This window comes from Myotis daubentonii, chromosome 1 (assembly GCF_963259705.1).
Source record: "Myotis daubentonii chromosome 1, mMyoDau2.1, whole genome shotgun sequence".
Classification (NCBI taxonomy): domain Eukaryota; kingdom Metazoa; phylum Chordata; class Mammalia; order Chiroptera; family Vespertilionidae; genus Myotis; species Myotis daubentonii.
In genome coordinates this window covers 162,147,623-162,164,633 of record NC_081840.1, presented here as the reverse complement: position 1 = coordinate 162,164,633, position 17,011 = coordinate 162,147,623, and the positions used below count along the sequence as shown (strand labels likewise).

The following is a 17,011-nucleotide window of genomic DNA, read 5'->3' as shown; positions in this document are numbered from 1 at the left end:
ATATTCCTACTTAGATGTCTCATATGTCCAAAACTGAAATGACAATAGCAGTTACAAATCAGGATCTCATCACTGACTGTCTCATCTCCTCAAAGTAGTTACAAATTGTAATGAGCCTTAAAATCTCTTGAATTATCCTACTCTCCTTTGACATGCTCACTGCCCCTATTACCTTAGCTCAAGATCTTACTACAGTGATCCCTTCCTTAGCTGTGGTTTCATTTCTGCAGTTTGTTACCCACCCAGTCAGAAAATATTAAATGAAAAATTCAAGACAAGAAATAACCAATTCTTGTTTTAAATTGCATGCAGTATTTTAAAAAATATGTTTTTATTGATTTCAGAGAGGAAGGGAAAGGAAGGGAGAGATAGAAACATCAATGATGAGAACCATTGATTGGCTGCCTCTTGCACGCCCCTTACTGTGGGCTCGAGCCCGAAAGCTGGGCTGGGCATGTGCCCCTGGCAGGAATCGAACCTGGAACACTTCAGTCTGCAGGCCGATTGCTCTATCCACCGAGCCAAATCAGCTAGGGATGCATGCAGTTCTTAAGGTGTGCTGTCCCACTCGATCCCACCCATAACATGAAGCATCCCTCTCTGTCCAGCATACCTAGGCTTATCTCCTGCTCATTAGTCACTTAGTATCAGATATGTCACAGTATTGTGGTACTTGTGTTCAAGTAATCTGTTTTACTTCAAGGGCCCAAAGGGCAAAAGTGGTGACAGTGGCAATTCGTATAGGCCAAAGTAAAGCCAAAAGCACTTTTATGGGAAAAGGTGAATACAGTACAATAAGATATTTTGAGAAAACCCACATAGTTTTTTCTACACTATAATAATAAAAGCGTAATATGCTAATTAGACCGATGTCCTTCCAGACGAAGCCAGGGCTGCCAGGGAAGCCCCGGTCCTGGGTGCCAGAGGGAAGCTGGTGCTGGCAGCTGGGGGAAGGAAGGCCTACCCTTGCACAAATTTTGTGCATCGGGCTTCTAGTACTGTTATAATTGTTCTTTTATTACTGTTGTAAATGTCTAATTTACAAATTAATTTTTATCACAGGGATGTATGCATAGGAAAACACATAGTATATATAGGGTTGGGCACTTTCTATGGCTCCAGGCATCCTCTGGGGATCTTGGAAGATATTCCCTGCCATGGAAAACGGGGGACTACATCTTTTGTCTACCATTATGGCAATGACTTGGCACTGGTATTCCTGCCTTCACTACATCTTTGCCCTGTTGCTGAAGTAGTCTTTTAAAGATACAAGTTATAGCCCTAACCCGTTTGGCTCAGTGGATAGAGTGTCGGCCTGTGGACTGAAGGGTCCCAGGTTTGATTCCAGTCAAGGGTATGTACCTTGGTTGCAGGCACATCCCCAGTAGGGGGTGTGCAGGAGGCAGCTGATCGATGTTTCTCTCCCATTGATGTTTCTTACTCTCTATCCCTCTCCCTTCCTCTCTGTAAAAAACCTTTAAAATATATATATTTTTAAAAGATACAAGTTATTACTCTGCTTGAAATCTAGTACAGCTTTCAAGATAAAGTTCAAAGTCCAAACCACCCGAGGTGCTTTATGATCTGGTTCCCACAACGAAGTCAGCTTAATTTTCCTCCAAAATATGCTCATTACTGCACATAAATAAGTATGCTTCGTATGTCCTTTACTCCCTACTTGAAATATTCTGACATGTCCTTATCTTCTTTATCTGCAGGACCATACCTAAATACTGCCTTCCTATAGTCCAATCTGCTGGCTGCCCCTCTCTTATACCCCCATCTCTACAGTTACTATGCCCAACATTCTTGTAACTTATTTACTTGTAGTTCCCTTTTCCACTAGACTACAAAGCTTCTTTAAAAAAAAAAAAATACATATATATATATATATATATATATATATATATATATATATATATATATATATATATATATAATTGATTTTTTTCTAGAGAGGAAGGGAGAGGGATAGAGAGTTAGAAACATCGATCAGCTGCCTCCTACACACCCCCTACTGGGGATGTGCCCACAACCAAGGTACATGCCCTTGACCGGAATCGAACCTGAGACCCTTCAGTCCGCAGGCCGACGCTCTATCCATTGAGCTAAACCAGTTAGGGCTACAAAGCTTCTTAAAGAGCAAGGTACTGAAGGGAAGAGTTTTTATGTATCCATTAGATTTTTCAAGAAATGACCTAATATATAAATGGAAAATGAACTAATAAAATACCAATGACCCAATTATTTCAGATGGTTTTCGTGGCTGATTTTGCTCAGGCTACCAATGGTTACATTATTCACAATTATGGTACAGCCATACCTCGTTTTACTACACTTCAGGGATGTCACTTTGTTTTTTAAAACAAATTGAAGCCAAGACAGCTTACCAGCAAAAAGATTATGACTCACTTTATTGTGATATCAGCTTTATTGAGGTGGTCTGGAATCTAACCCACAATACCTCTGAGGTATGCCTGTACTTTCTTCTATGGCTTCATCATAGATTAGGTAGAAGTCAGTGTGGTTTTCCAAAGAATTTCAAAATATCTTTCTGACAGCTCCATTTCCAATTAAAGAAAAATCAGGCATGTAAATATCAGAAACAATAGGCAAGTTAATTTTTCAACTCATCAATTCTTAATAGGAATTACCAGCCAAAGTTTTAAAAATTGCCTAACTAAGCAATGCTCTGTTAATTCTTTCAAAGGTTTACTTTTTATGTTACCTTCAAAAAGAATATGCTAACACATATAATTAGAACAGTGGTTCTCAACCTTCCTAATGCTACGACCCTTTAATACAGTTCCTCATGTTGTGGTGACCCCCAACCATAAAATTATTTTCGTTGCTACTTCATAACTGTAGTTTTGCTAGTTATGAATTGTAATGTAAATATCTGATATGCAGGATGTATTTTCATTGTTTACAAATTGAACATAAAGCATAGTGATTAATCACAAAAACAATATGTAATTATATATGTGTTTTCGATGGTCTTAGGCGACCCCTATGAAAGGGTCATTTGACCCCCAAAGGGGTCGCGGCCCACAGGTTGAGAACCTCTCAATTAGAACCAAACGTTTTTGCCTCGTAACTTCTAATGACCAACAGCTATTCCTGACTATAATCCACTAAAATTCAACAGTGACTCTGTACTAAAACTTATTAGATGTTCTATTTCTTAAAAAGTCAGAAATCTTGAGTTCCTTGGCACTGTCATTACTTTAACTTAACTAAAAAATACTCCAAGCAAAAATAATTTTGTTACTATTTGTTCTTCCAGCAAATCTGCAATTATGGGTTGTTACGTCACCACTTGCCCTGTTCTTTTAGGTCACATCTGTATCACATATAAGGTAGGCATACAGTGGGGCCTTGACTTACGAGCTTAATTTGTTCCTAGACTGAGCTCGTTAAGGAGTTCGTTAACTCAAATTACTGTCAACTCAAAGCAAAAAATCAGCAGAGAGACAGCTGGTATCTCAAAAAACTCGTTAGTCGGGACACTCGTAAGTCAAGGCCCCACTGTACTAACAAAATAAGGTATATTTACCTAGTCAAATTATTATGTTTTGACATAAAGATGGTATCAAAAGCCAAAAATATAACGAGCTGTTTTATCTATGATAATCATTAATTACTTACAAGTCAGCACTTAAACTTCAGTGCTTACTTATAAAGAGGACAAGATTGGTATTTTGGGTGAGTTTTTGTAACCTTGGACTACTTCCTGAAATTATCCAAGTAGTAAGAAATAATCTCTTAGAAAACAAGTACATTTCAGAAAATAATGCAGCCAAAGCAAAACTGTAGTTGCGGTTTAAATATTTTGCTTTTGTTAATCAGGGAATATTTAAATAGTTCTGAAAACCAAATTACTGTCCTTTTAAAAGCAGAAAACAACTAGTCACTAATATTATATTAAAAGGCTGCTGAAGCCAGGGCATGTATCTCTGTTGCAGGTTTGATTCCTGACCTGATCAGGGCTCGCAGGAGGCAACCAATCAACGTGTTCCTCTCACAAGGATGTTTCTCTACCTCTCTCTCCCCCTCACTCTCTTCCACTCTCTAAAAATCAAAGGGGGGAGGGGGGAGGAAGGGAATCCTGGGGTGAGGATTAACAAACAGCTCCTGAAAAATAATTTAGCAAGAATAGCCATAATCTAAAATATATAAAATGAAGATTTTTTTGCAAATAAAAGCAATGAAGTAAAGAGTTTAAAAAATTGTCAGGGTAAGCAATTTTCTATCTTCTATTCGCTGAAAAATTACTAGCATAAACTACTCATTTATGTTTCACTTTAACTTTACTATAGGTATATTCCTTACTTTTGGAAAAGAATAATAATAAGTGAAATCTCAAGTCAAGCAGAAAAACATTACACTGGTTTTAAGAGTTGGTTTATTATGCACACCAAAGAGTTGATTACCAACTCTTTCGGGTATTAATACTGACAACTAATTTTTACAATAAAATTATCTCAAAGCACCCTCTGGATCAAAGATGAGCTTTATTTGATAGATATGATAATGAGTTTTACTGAATTCTTTGCTTTGAAAATTGGGTGATCTAAAATGGGAAAATTCTAGAAATTGCAATTTCAAGTGCCTACAGGTTCTATCTAGGTAGGCAAAATAAAGTGAATCTGGTAGAACTACGACAAACCCCATATTAAAAAGGGAACCAGCTGCCACTCTGTCCCAAGCCATTTTTGCTCGTGGGAATGAGGGCCTAGTCAGGGTTTTGTTTTTTTAAATGCGAAGATTGTCAGCTTTTAAAACACTTCATGGACCAAAGTGGGTAAAGCTGCTAGTAAATTATACATATTGAAAAAAATATATATAACAATTTTTTTTACCAAATCAGACAGAAAGAATCACTTTAAAAGTAAAATAAAGCAGTAAAAATTGCTCCTGATATTGGGAATGAATAATCCTGATTTGTTAGATATTAGTATAACTCACATATATTCAAATTATTAAACTAAATACAATCCCCCAAGTTTGATTTGATTCTTAATCTCTTTACCTCTAGGGTCATAACATTTCATAATTACTCTAACTCAATTTATTTCTCCTACTAAGCACGTCACGTATTACTTATTTCTCATGTTTTAATTGCCTGCCTCTCCCAGTACATTTAAATTTCTTAAAGCTTGAGAGGAATTATGTCTATTGTATCCTTAACAGCACACAGGCAGGGGGCTCACATTGGCTGAGATAGAAAAAAAGATCTACTTATTGACCATTATCTTCCCTAATACCTTATTGCCATTTATGTTGAGATTAAATCAAAAAGGGAAGAAAACAGAAAATTCAGTTAAGACATACAGAGAATAGAATAGAAATCTGAAAGTGCCTTCCACGTAAAAAAAAAAAAAGTTAAGTATTGTTCAAGATACAGTCTTACCCCAGGATGTTTTACTGCGTTCTAATTCTGTGAAATTCTTAGATGGTATCCATAATTCTGAATATTCAATTATCCAGCATATACAGTTTCTTATCTACCCAGGATAGAAAGGAATTTTGCTGTATTCAAAATATCTCTTTCTACCTAAAAATATTCAAATTTTGTATAATACCAAAAGTTCCAGAAAGAATCAAATATAAAAATAATACAATTAAAACTAGATTTGGGGATGTTAACTGAATAATCTTTTGAGTAACACCCTGTTGGAGCCAGTTAATTAATTGGCTGTACAAATAACAGGAAACTCTGTGACAATGCTTTATACTGCTATGAAAGAAAACTAGATTGATGTGAAGAGATATTTGGTAGGTTAAGAGATGCTATACTCTAGGCCACAGGGACACCCACATAGTATACATAACAAATGATTAATTCATTTAATTACTCTTTCTTTCAAAAGAAAAGTACAACTATGGCATATTCAAAACAGAATTACAATGTAATACAAGAAACGTAAAGACTAAGTTAAAAATTACAACTAGATAGATGCTGAATTTTAAGCACAACATTTTAAATTGTTAATACTTACAGGTCCCATAATTGTGGCTTGCCAATGAAACACTAAAATCAAAACAAAACAAAAAAAACTCTAGTTATCTAAAAATGTAAAGCTTTTATGAAATTAGCCATAAAAATCAACTTGAAAGTTACTTACTATCATCCCCAACTGGACCTGCAGAACACTGTGCTGGAGGGTCACGGGCCAAATCACTAAGTTCCTACACCAAAGCAGAAAATTATAATAAGCAAATTATAATAAGCAAAGAGTCAATTTGCTTATACCCAGACCCCATTTTCAATAAAACCTGGGAAAAATTTGTTCTGATACACTCTGCTAATTTGCTTCTGAAAGTCACACCACAACTGCTTATAAGGTAATCAAGACAGCCAGAAAGATCGCAGGAGTCACAATGCTAGGATGATATATAATAGCAAATGCTTCCAGTTCATTTTCACCTCATTCTTTTAGAAACATACAATCACTGTTCACAATAATACATATACTCTATTAGAAGAGGAAAATGGTTACTTATTGGACACATCCAAGACAACCACCTTGGCTAGGTGAGTTCACAAAAGTATATATAGACAGCAATTTGAAATTTTTTATTACCCGAACAGCTGTCCTTTTACAAACCAAAAAATTGTAATCAGGTATTTTCATAGCTTCAGAACTAAATAAGGCAGTTCTCAAGATTCATGTCATGTGCTGAATTTTCCAGACCATCTCAGAGGCCTTCATTTTCACTGTCTTAAATTCTGTTCTTCTGAATCAAACTATACCCAGAACCCATTTTCCACTTGAAAAAACCTCATTTTGGTTTGATCTCCTTAATTCCCTCAACTTAGTATTGAGTAAAAAAAAAACAAAAAAAAACAAGGTTGAGTAAAATTACAACTCCAGAAGAACCTACCTCTCTAGGTAGAATTCTGCTCTTAGCAACTTACACGCAGTTTCCATAATTCCATCTGACCTTTTATTTACAAAAGATATGCACATGGCCCTTCCATGACTTGTGCATAACAAATGTGGTTTGTCTAGTGAAAATAAAGTTCACTACTAAGTTTTAAAAAAATTAAGATGATATATTTCCTGTCTAATAATAGACAAACATGGTAATTAACTGTACCCCCAACACATTTCCCATTGGCTAATAAGGGCTATATGCAAATTAACTGCCAACCAAGATGGCGGCTGGCAGCCAGGCAGCTGAAGCGAACAGTGATGGAGAAAGCCAAGGTTCCCCGCCTGCAGCTGCCAGCCTCTGAGCTGCAGTCTAAGAAACAATGTTGCAATTACAGAAGCTAAACAAACCCAGAAACCTGCTTTCAGCCAGCCGGGCCTCAGAGCTGGAGCCGAGCCTTAGAGCTAAAGCTGGCTCTCAGCTCCAGTGACAGCCATAGAAGGCAAATAAATCCCAGAATAAAAAAAAGAAAAAGAAAAAAGGAGAGGTTGGGAGTTTCAGTCACCTGCCAGCCTGAAAACGGCCCTCAGCCCCTCACCCAGATTAGCCAGGCACCCCAGTGGTGACCCCCACCCTGAAGGGGGTGTGACCAGCTGCAAACAGCCATTATCCCCTCATCCAGGCTGGCCAGGCACCCCAGTGGGAACCCCCACCCTGAAGGGAGTGTGACCAGCTGCAAACAGCCATCATCCCCTCATCCAGGCTGGCCAGGCACCCAAGCAGGACCCCCACCCTGATCCGGGACACCCTTCAGGGAAAACCAGCCGGTCCCCACCCGTGCACCAGGCCTCTATCCTATATAGTAAACGGGTAATATGCAAACTGACCCTAACAGCAGAAGGACTGGGAATGACTGGTCACTATGACACACACTGACCACCAGGGGGCAGACGCTCAATGCAGGAGCTGCCCCCTGGTGGTCAGGGTGCTCTCACATGGGAGGAGCTCTGCTCAGCCACAAGCCAGGCTGATGGCTGCCAGTACAGTAGTGGTGGTGGGAGCCTCTCATGCCTCCTCAGCAGCGCTAAGGATGTCCGTCTGCAGTTTAGGCCTGCTCCCCGCTGGCAAGTGGACATCCCCCAAGGGCTGCCGGGCTGCCAGAGGGATGTCTGATTGCCATCTTAGGCCCAATCCCCTGGGGAGCGGGCCTAAGCCAGCAGGTGGTCATCCCCTGAGGGGTCCCAGACTGCGAGAGGGCACAGGCCAGGCTGAGGGACCCCCCCCTTCCCCCACCCCCCCCCCCCAAGTGCACAAATTGTTGTGCACCAGGCCTCTAGTTATATATAAATCCTCATAGGATAGGCCCACAAGATAACACTGGACTTTTTTAGATGAATGAGAACTAAAGATAACTAGAACAAATATTTGCCTTTATCATATGATCAAAATGCACTTCAGCAAATGGTAAACCCTAGCCAGTTTCACTCAGTGGATAGAGGGTCGGCCTGCAGACTGAAGGGTCCCAGGTTCCATTCTGGTTAAGGGCACATACCTCGGTTGCAGGCTTGATCCCTGGCCCTGGTCAGCCATGTGTGGGAGGCAACCAATCAGTGTCTCTCATACATCAATGTTTCTCTCTTTCCCTCTCCCCTCCCTCCTTTCACTCTCTCTAAAAATATTTGGAAAAATATCTTCAAGTGAGGAATAAAAACAAAAGAAAATGGCCAACTGTTCAGGAATGGTAAGTCTGGATTTACTCCATTACAAAAAAAAAAAGTCAAGAATTTTCTTGCCCTAACCAGTTTGGCTCAGTGGATAGAGCGTCGGCCTGTGGACTCAAGGGTCCCAGGTTAGATTCTGATCAAGGGCATGTACCTTGGTTGCGGGCACATCCCCAGTGGGGAGTGTGCAGGAGGCAGCTGATCGATGTTTCTAACTCTCTATCCCTCTCCTTTCCTCTCTGTAAAAAATCAATAAAATATATTAAAAAAAAAAAAAGAATTTTCCTTTGGTTAATATATATTTTAAAATGATAACCACAAGTATCATGTGTCCATCAACAAACCAATGTTTTATGCTAATTATCTCAATAAAACCTGGAAAAAGTTGTTCTGATACACTCTGCTAATTTGCTTCTGAAAGTCACACCACAACTGCTTATAAGGTAATCAAGACAGCCAGAAAGATCCCAGGATTCACAATGCTAGGATGATATAGTATCAGACCAGACCCTTATGCTTCCTACATAAGTATACTCTCATGTTTAACATAAATTCATTCCAAACACTTTTGATTCTGATCAGTAGGAGTTACAGGAACTCTTATCTCAGGGTTAAATAGATTAAGAAAAACCGTCCATATTTCAACTTTTAAGAAACAACTTACAAAGTATCAATTTATTCTGAAATAAGTATTAGTTTGGTTTTATTAAGTAAAAAGTGTACTGGCAACTTGAATTAATCAACTATCCATTATTGGGCAAATGATTTTTTCACAGGCTAGATCAAGTCTTATATAACAATTATTTGCATTCCATGATCAGCCACTTTTATTATAATGACAATCTACTTTAACACCATCTCAAGATATATGTACTTTATTGTAAGAACCAAGCATAGTCTTATATGAACCCAGAATTTTCTTATGTTCTAAAACTTACACAATAAACTCTATTGTGTAACTAGCCCACTAAAAAGAAGAGAAACCAGAAGCTAACTTATGCAGCCTACTTCCCTCTTTGCTTAAGGAACATAAAGATCCAACACTTACACATCCAATTCAAATGCTCAAACATACCATCCTGAAATAAGAACATTATGTCCTCCTTGAATAGCGTATCATTTTGAAGTCTTACTTTTAATCCAATCTAGACCCGCTATTTCCTAGGTTTATTTCATCATCTCTAAAATAGCAATGTCTATTTGTATAGAAGTTTGGAGAAGATGAATGAGAGTTAAAGCACTTTGGCACACAACCTGGCATATGATGTACTAGGTACTCACCAACAAGCAGACCACTTGCATACCACCCATCCTGAGTAGGCACTCATAATTTGTTTATTAATAAGCAATATTGCTTCATTAATAGGCTACATATTAAAGCATTAGCCCTTAAATCTTTTGTCTGTGAGGAATCTTTATGATTAGCTGTCTATAATGCAGTTGTTTAGCAATTATACTGCCATACAAGATCAGCAGTTCAAGAAATATGTGTAGATGGGGTCTTAAAGAAACCATGCTATTAGCCTGAGTCATATAAAATTACAGTGGGGCCTTGACTTACGAGTTTAATTCGTTCCGAGACCGAGCTCATTAAGCAGCTCATTAACTCAAATTACTCTGTCAACTCAAAGCAAAAAATCGGCCGAGAGACAGCTGGTATCTCAAAAAACTCGTTAGTCGGGACACTCGTAAGTCCAAGGCCCCACTGTACTAATATTTGACCATTTTAAATAACAGAAACTGCAAAATTTTTTATTTGGAAAGGTGGAAATTTATTGGGAAACAAATACAGGCTCCCACGTAGGGAGGGGGTCCCAAGGAAGTGACACACTAAGCTCCTTTTCCCTAGAAACTGCAATTTCATGTGGTTCTACCTAAAAATGTCCAGTAAGCATTTGAATTCAATTATTACAAAAAATGAGTTTCTTACATTGACCTACCCCAAATTATGTACTGAATAAATACATTATGTTCTGAGTATAATGAGCTTGTTAAAAAATACCTGAAGAAAAATACCCAGCAGTTATTTTTAAATAAAAACCAATGACAGTTGTTTTAACAAAATATAGTAATGTTAAAACTTCATTACAATAAACGTTCAAGAATATATAAGTTGACCTATAATACTGTATTAATATGCTACTTGAAAGTTACACATTTTAATTAAGAATTAGATCAAGAAAATATTTCTTACAGTTTTTTTGCACTCTGATATTTATGAATCACTAAGCCTTTATATGTTGCCATTATCACTCCTTTAGAGTAAAGGTCTAATTTCAGCTAGTTAACAATGAATTTCAACTTTTTTTAAAAAATGTATTTTATTGATTTTTTTTTTCAGAGAAGAAGGGAGAGGGAATAGAGAGTTAGAAACATCACGAGAGAAACATCCATCAGCTGCCTTCTGCACACCCCCTACTGGGGAAGTGCCCACAACCAAGGTACACGCCCTTGACCGGAATCGAACCTGGGACCCTTCAGTCCGCAGGCCGACGCTCTATCCACTGAGCCAAACCGGTTAGGGCGAATTTCAACTCTTTACTCCCATTAACTGCAGGTTCTCATTTCTTAATTTCTAAATGCTTTATTTTGCATGACCAAGACACCTCTGAATAATCAAAAGACCTGAAATCAGGCCAATTAATTTATGTACTAAAATCTACTTAAATTGAACATTAAAAAGTGACCTAAATTATTTTAAGGATCAAAACAGGTTTTTAAATCAGGTAACAGCATTTACTTCTAAGATAATAATTGTCATACATTATTATGTCCATAGCACAAGCGAATAAATATAAAAATATCTTAGCAGAGGAGAAAAAAGCATAGTAAAGTCTTCTTAGATGTGTTCTTCTATGCAGCAGACATTTTGTCTATTCAATAATCCATCTTATCCTACTTTCCCTTACTCCAAACATGTGATTATAGTGTGGGTGATCTGTCAGCCACCAAAAACCACTTACTTAGGGCTAATCATGGAATTCGTTCCTTCAGCCTCAGTGATTAGCTTAGAGTTGGAAAGTAACCAAAGCCAAAACTTGACTTTATCAGTTTGTCCATGTATACCTGCCCAAGATTTTTCAAACTGAAGCTAGAAGTAACATTTCTCCCTTCTCTAACTAGGTCCCATTAAGAATGTGGCTCAGAACTGTTGGCAAGCATGTGCCCTGAAATTACATGGCGAACCCAAAGAAAGAGAGACCACATTGGGTGACAGAAAGCCAAAAGCTGATTTGGCATATAGATAGGCAATTTCAGGCTCCGAGGATATAGCTTGGTCTGGTTCCTATAGCTACCTGTTGCCTTGATTGTTAACTACTACCAGTTTTCCTTCGAGTAAATCCAGAAACAAAAATAGACTCATTTAAGCAGAGTGCTAATGGAACCCATTACCAATTATACAGATTTTATCCCACTAAAACATTCAAGTAATGCTGAAGTACTGCTGAAAAACATTTAAGAAAACTAAATCAAGTCTCAAAATTAAATTGGAGTGACAGGAAGAAGTTACATGTCTGGTCTAGCAAAGAGGTAACTTTCAATCACAGAAACTAGAGATTCATTTAAACCCATTTCTAAAAATGAAAAATGTAACATTAGCTATTAGCTAAAGTTTCACCACCAAAACATTTATTCATTAGTATGAAGACAACCTTTTTGATGTAAAGCATGTTAGGTCTGAACACACCAAGATAAAAAAAAGCATGAACGCCACCCCCAATAGACTGAGCTAACATAAAAGTAGGCATAATGCAAAAACAAAAAATTACATTTCAGCAACCTAGGCACTTAAAGGCATTCAAAAGCTTTGCCTGGGACTACAACATGACATTTGAACCGAGTCCTGATGGAGGGATAAGCATTTTAAATAGAGAAACTCATTCAAAGACAGAATGTGCAAGAACACAGGTTGTAAAAATTTGATTGTATTTTGGTATATCACAGACAACAGGGTACAGTAAGGGAGCAGCAGGTGTGGCCAGAAAAATTAAGCAGGGCTGAATCTTTTCAGAGCCTTGAATATTGTGTCCAAGATTATCTCAAAGACAATGGGAAGTCATGGGTAGTTTTTAAGCAGGAGTAAGACAAATCATGTTTTGGTTTTTTAACATACTAGCAATAGTACACCCAAAACGGTTCTTTTAATTTTTTAAATTAAATGATATCCTAAAGTATGTATATTATTTGTGTGTCCAGCTTGATAGTTAAGTAAAGCTTAACATTTTTACTACTTTGTTCAAATATAAAAAATGGCCCTAGCTGGTTTGGCTCAGTGGATAGAGCTATCAGCCTGCGGATTGAAGGATCCAGGTTCAACTTCAGTCAAGGGCACAGGCCCGGGTTGCGGGCTTGATCCAGATTGATCAATGATTCTCCCTCATCATTGATGTTTCTATCTCTCTCTCCTTCTCCCTCTCTGAAATCAATAAAAATATATTTAAAAACCTATCCATCTATATATATAAAAGGCTAATATGCAAACTGTTCCCTTGGGAGTTTGATTGCTCACTATGGCGTGCGCTGACCACCAGGGGGCAAGGTAGAAGGAAGGAAAGCTGCAGCCAGGGAAGGGAGACCCTGGCCTGCAGCTGGCAAAGGGAGGCCCCGGCCAGCAGCCAGAAGGCCCCAATCCGCCCAATCCGCCCTGATCGTCAGCCAGGTCTAGGGACCCTACCCATGCACAAATTTTGTTGCACCCGGGCCTCTAGTGTGTGTGTGTGTGTGTGTGTGTGTGTGTGTGTAAATATATAAATATAAATATATATATAAATAAATGATCCAGATATAAATGAAAATCTCTCACGTATTACCCAGATTCCATTGCCTTTCTCCAAGAGGTAGTTAACATTATCTCAAATTTGGTTTCTGCCATTTCTCCACATTTTCACACACTACTAGATAGTATCACAGATGCTCCTCTCACCCCCATTCTGTAGGAATCCGTACTATAATATATAGTAAATATAAGAAATACAAATAACAGGTAATCATATTAGAAACCTGTAATAGCAATTCAGTTGAGAGAACATTACCTAAATGGAAATAGTCCTTACTTCTACTTTATATTAGAGCTCCTTATTAGGAGAAAGAAAAGACTGAGTTCAAGTGTAGGACATGCTAAGCTTCAGGTAGGAGGCCAAAATAGTGTATCTACTAGATAACTTGAAAAATAGGTCTAGGGATAGGTTCCAAAAAGAATGCTTTCTCAAGTGTCCTTTCCAACAAAGATATATCAAAGTTAAAGTATTTAATATAGCATCTGGCAAAATTGGAGAAAAAAAATTTCAACCATATCGACATAACTTTCTATTCAACTGAAGAAATAGGTGCTTCAGGCTAAACAAGATAAGGGAAACTGATGCTTTACTAGGATCGGTTCCTCCATAACTATTCAGTTTGCACCTATTACCCTCAGTGTGAATTTAGTGTTACCTATTTTTTAAGTTACATGGCCTTTAAATGAAAGACAAATGAGAATATCTGTTCCACTGTAAGAGGAGACTGTATTTACTAAATTGGGAGATCAATTTCCAATAAAGCCACTAAAAGTAATTTTCTAAAGCAATTTTGTCTTTGGTTTTCACCTTATGAATGACTTTAGAGCCTAAGTCTCACATGCTTTGAGACAAAAACAATTTTAAAAATTATATAAAGAACTAAAATTAACTCTTAGTTTCATAGTAGAGAGGAACAGTGGCAAGCACCTGAATAAACAGCACACACATAAGACCTGTAAAGTCTTCATACTCCCCCCCCCCACCCCTCCCCAAGCAGGTGGGTTCTTGGCTAACTATGGAGACCACAGAAATAGGAAAGTAGCTGGCAGGGGAAAATTGATACACACTAATAATTGCTATAGGCTCCACTCACCTTGAAAGAACACTAAGATGGATCAAGGACATACAATTAGGGTACAAGGCTAAAAACTGTACTGCCCATTAAAAAACCCCATGAAGGTTAGGCATCACTTTGCCATGATGTGCTCTTTCAGGGAAACTTTCTTTTGGGATAACCTTCATCTGAATTGCTTCTCCTAAAACCTGCACACCTGGCTAGTGTGAGAATTCACGCCTTCCCCCACTGGAAAATTTGCTTCTCCTGTCCCTTTAAAAACCTAAAAAGACACATTGGACAAGGCAACCAACAGATGCACTTAAGCCAGTGAGTGTTCTCATCTGAAGACACATGACTAAACAGTAATGAGTCTGACCATTCCTTCTGGAATGGGGGCTCATAAGAGAAAACCTAGTTTGAGGAAGGTTTTGAATTCCATTCCTCATCAGGGCACATGCCTGGCTTGCAGGCTTGATCCCCGTAGGGGGTGTGCAGGAGGAAGCTGATGCATCTCACATTGATGTTTCTCCCTCTCCCTCTCATTTCTCTCTCTCTAAAAATCAATTAAAAAATCTTTTAAACAACAAAAAACTTCCACTTGACTTAGACAAGAATTGTATGGCCATGTGAACCAGCACTATAAAGACAGTCCTGGCCTCTTTGCTTACACCTATATTAAGAAACAAAGTACTACCCTCAAGAACTGGGGAAGATGAGGGTATGAGGTGGGAAACAAGAATGCCTCTATAAAAAATTTTAAGAATCACTCTCAAGGACCCTTAAAACCTAGCAGTATAAGGGTATATATTTAGACCAATGAGAGGCCAAAATGCAGTACAATTAATTGTCCCATCAGGAAGATATTAACTGCTCTAATTGTTCTTATAAAGATCATGTTTACTATGAAGTAAACAAAATTTTATTAACTTTCATGTTGTGAAATTTCTACATACCTTATGTAGATACAAATGGCAAGGAAGGAAACAACAAACATCTAAGAAACATATGGTTATCAGACATTACTTCAGAAGAATGAAGCTTGGCAAAAGATTTTGGGATCTGAACAATTTCATAAAGCCATAGACTTAAGAATGGAAAGAAATAGATCCTTTAAAAAGTTTTAGTTTGAAATTTATAACTTGTGAGAAATTCCGAAAGTTTATCTTTAGACTAGGAGGTGAGTGCTGCACACTATCTCATTACATCACTGACAAGATATTAACTTCCTGTTTAATTGTGATTATAGATGAGACAAGCATGTTTATTCATTAGACAAGATACAAAGAATGGCTTGAATGAATAACACTAACATTTTCTTTCTTTAGGTCACCATTAAAGGTAAGTCATTTAAGATTACTCAAAGCTCTTCTTTTGTAAGCACTATCTAAATGGGCAGAGACAGAAAGCCAAATTTAGATTCTAAGCTTTGATCCATGAAAGCAAATACGGTATTTTATAGATACGGAAAAAAATTTAACAGCAGTCAAGTGGTTGAAAATATTCAATTACACATTAGCCATGTAATTATAACACGACCAGGATTAACATGAACAATTATTTCATCCTGAAAATGAACAAGTAACCAAGCAGCAATGAGCCACAACTGAGGCCTAAAAGGTCAAACACGGCAAATTTAACTATGAAGTTAGTTGGAAGTCTCTGAATGCTACAAGATTATGTTGAAAGTATAACTGAGATAAAAATCAGATGTTTGGGCAAAGTATAAAATACTTCACTGAATTTTCCCCTTCCTTGACCTGGCTGAGTAGGTCAGTTGGTTAGAGTGGGTTCTCCTGATGTGGCAAGGTTTTGGGTTCAATCCCCAGTCAGGACACATACTAGAATCAACCAATGAATGTATAAATAGGTAGAACAACAATTTTTTTTTTAAGAATTTTTTCCCTTCCCACTAATAGGGCCAAGGGTACAGTTGTAAGAATAGATCTTACGTAATGGAGTAAATTGGTTAATAAAATATTCACTTTCTTTGCTCTGATAGCAAAACCAGATCAAGAACACAAAATTTCCAGTTAAAAAATGAAAATCATTTGATTTCACTAACTTCAAAACATTTTTGGCAAAGGAGAAATAAATAGTTAGAAAACAAAAACCTTACTATAACACTGACAATGTAGTATGAGAAAAATATTTAGATAAACCTATAATTTATAGGTAAATCTAGTATGTGAATAAAGATACCCCTTATAATTTCTCTTAATATTTCCCCTATTTGGCTTATAATATTCTTAAACAGTTAAGTTATATAAGGTGCAAATATCTAATCGTGTTTAAAATGCTTATTTCCTCCACTCAAAGCAGATTCTCATGGGTAATGACAGGCTTCCTTATTTTTTATCCCCTGGGACTAGACTACCGTGCCAGAATAAAACCTCAGTGAGTATTGACTAAATGATTATCCCCTATGTCTGTGGTTCTCAACTAGAGGGAGGCTCCAAAAATGCCCTTAGGGAGTATTTCAAAATTATGCCTGTTTCCACAGAAAAATAACTCAGTTTAAGTCTGATAAGACCCTGTCTGTGTTCCTGTATACTTCAAAAACTCTGCTAAGCATTCTG

General features: G+C 37.6%; 1 protein-coding gene across 14 annotated transcripts in view; it reads right to left on the bottom strand.

Moving 5' to 3' along the window:
• Window positions 1-17,011, bottom strand: part of UBE2D3 (ubiquitin conjugating enzyme E2 D3) — a 32,673-nt gene that overhangs the window by 10,028 nt on the left and 5,634 nt on the right. For 12 of the 14 annotated variants that reach the window (XR_009448583.1, XR_009448584.1, XM_059664241.1 and 9 more), the window contains 2 exons: window positions 6,129-6,192; window positions 6,003-6,034 (listed from right to left, as the gene is read on the bottom strand). The exons of 1 other annotated variant lie outside the window; for it this stretch is intronic. Coding sequence is in view for 11 of the 13 variants with exons in the window: in XM_059664241.1 (XP_059520224.1) it covers window positions 6,003-6,034; window positions 6,129-6,192 (96 nt within the window). In the remaining 2 variants the exon portion in view is untranslated. The remainder of the gene's footprint in view (window positions 1-6,002; window positions 6,035-6,128; window positions 6,193-17,011) is intronic. One more of the 14 variants, XM_059664319.1, reaches the window with a different exon arrangement.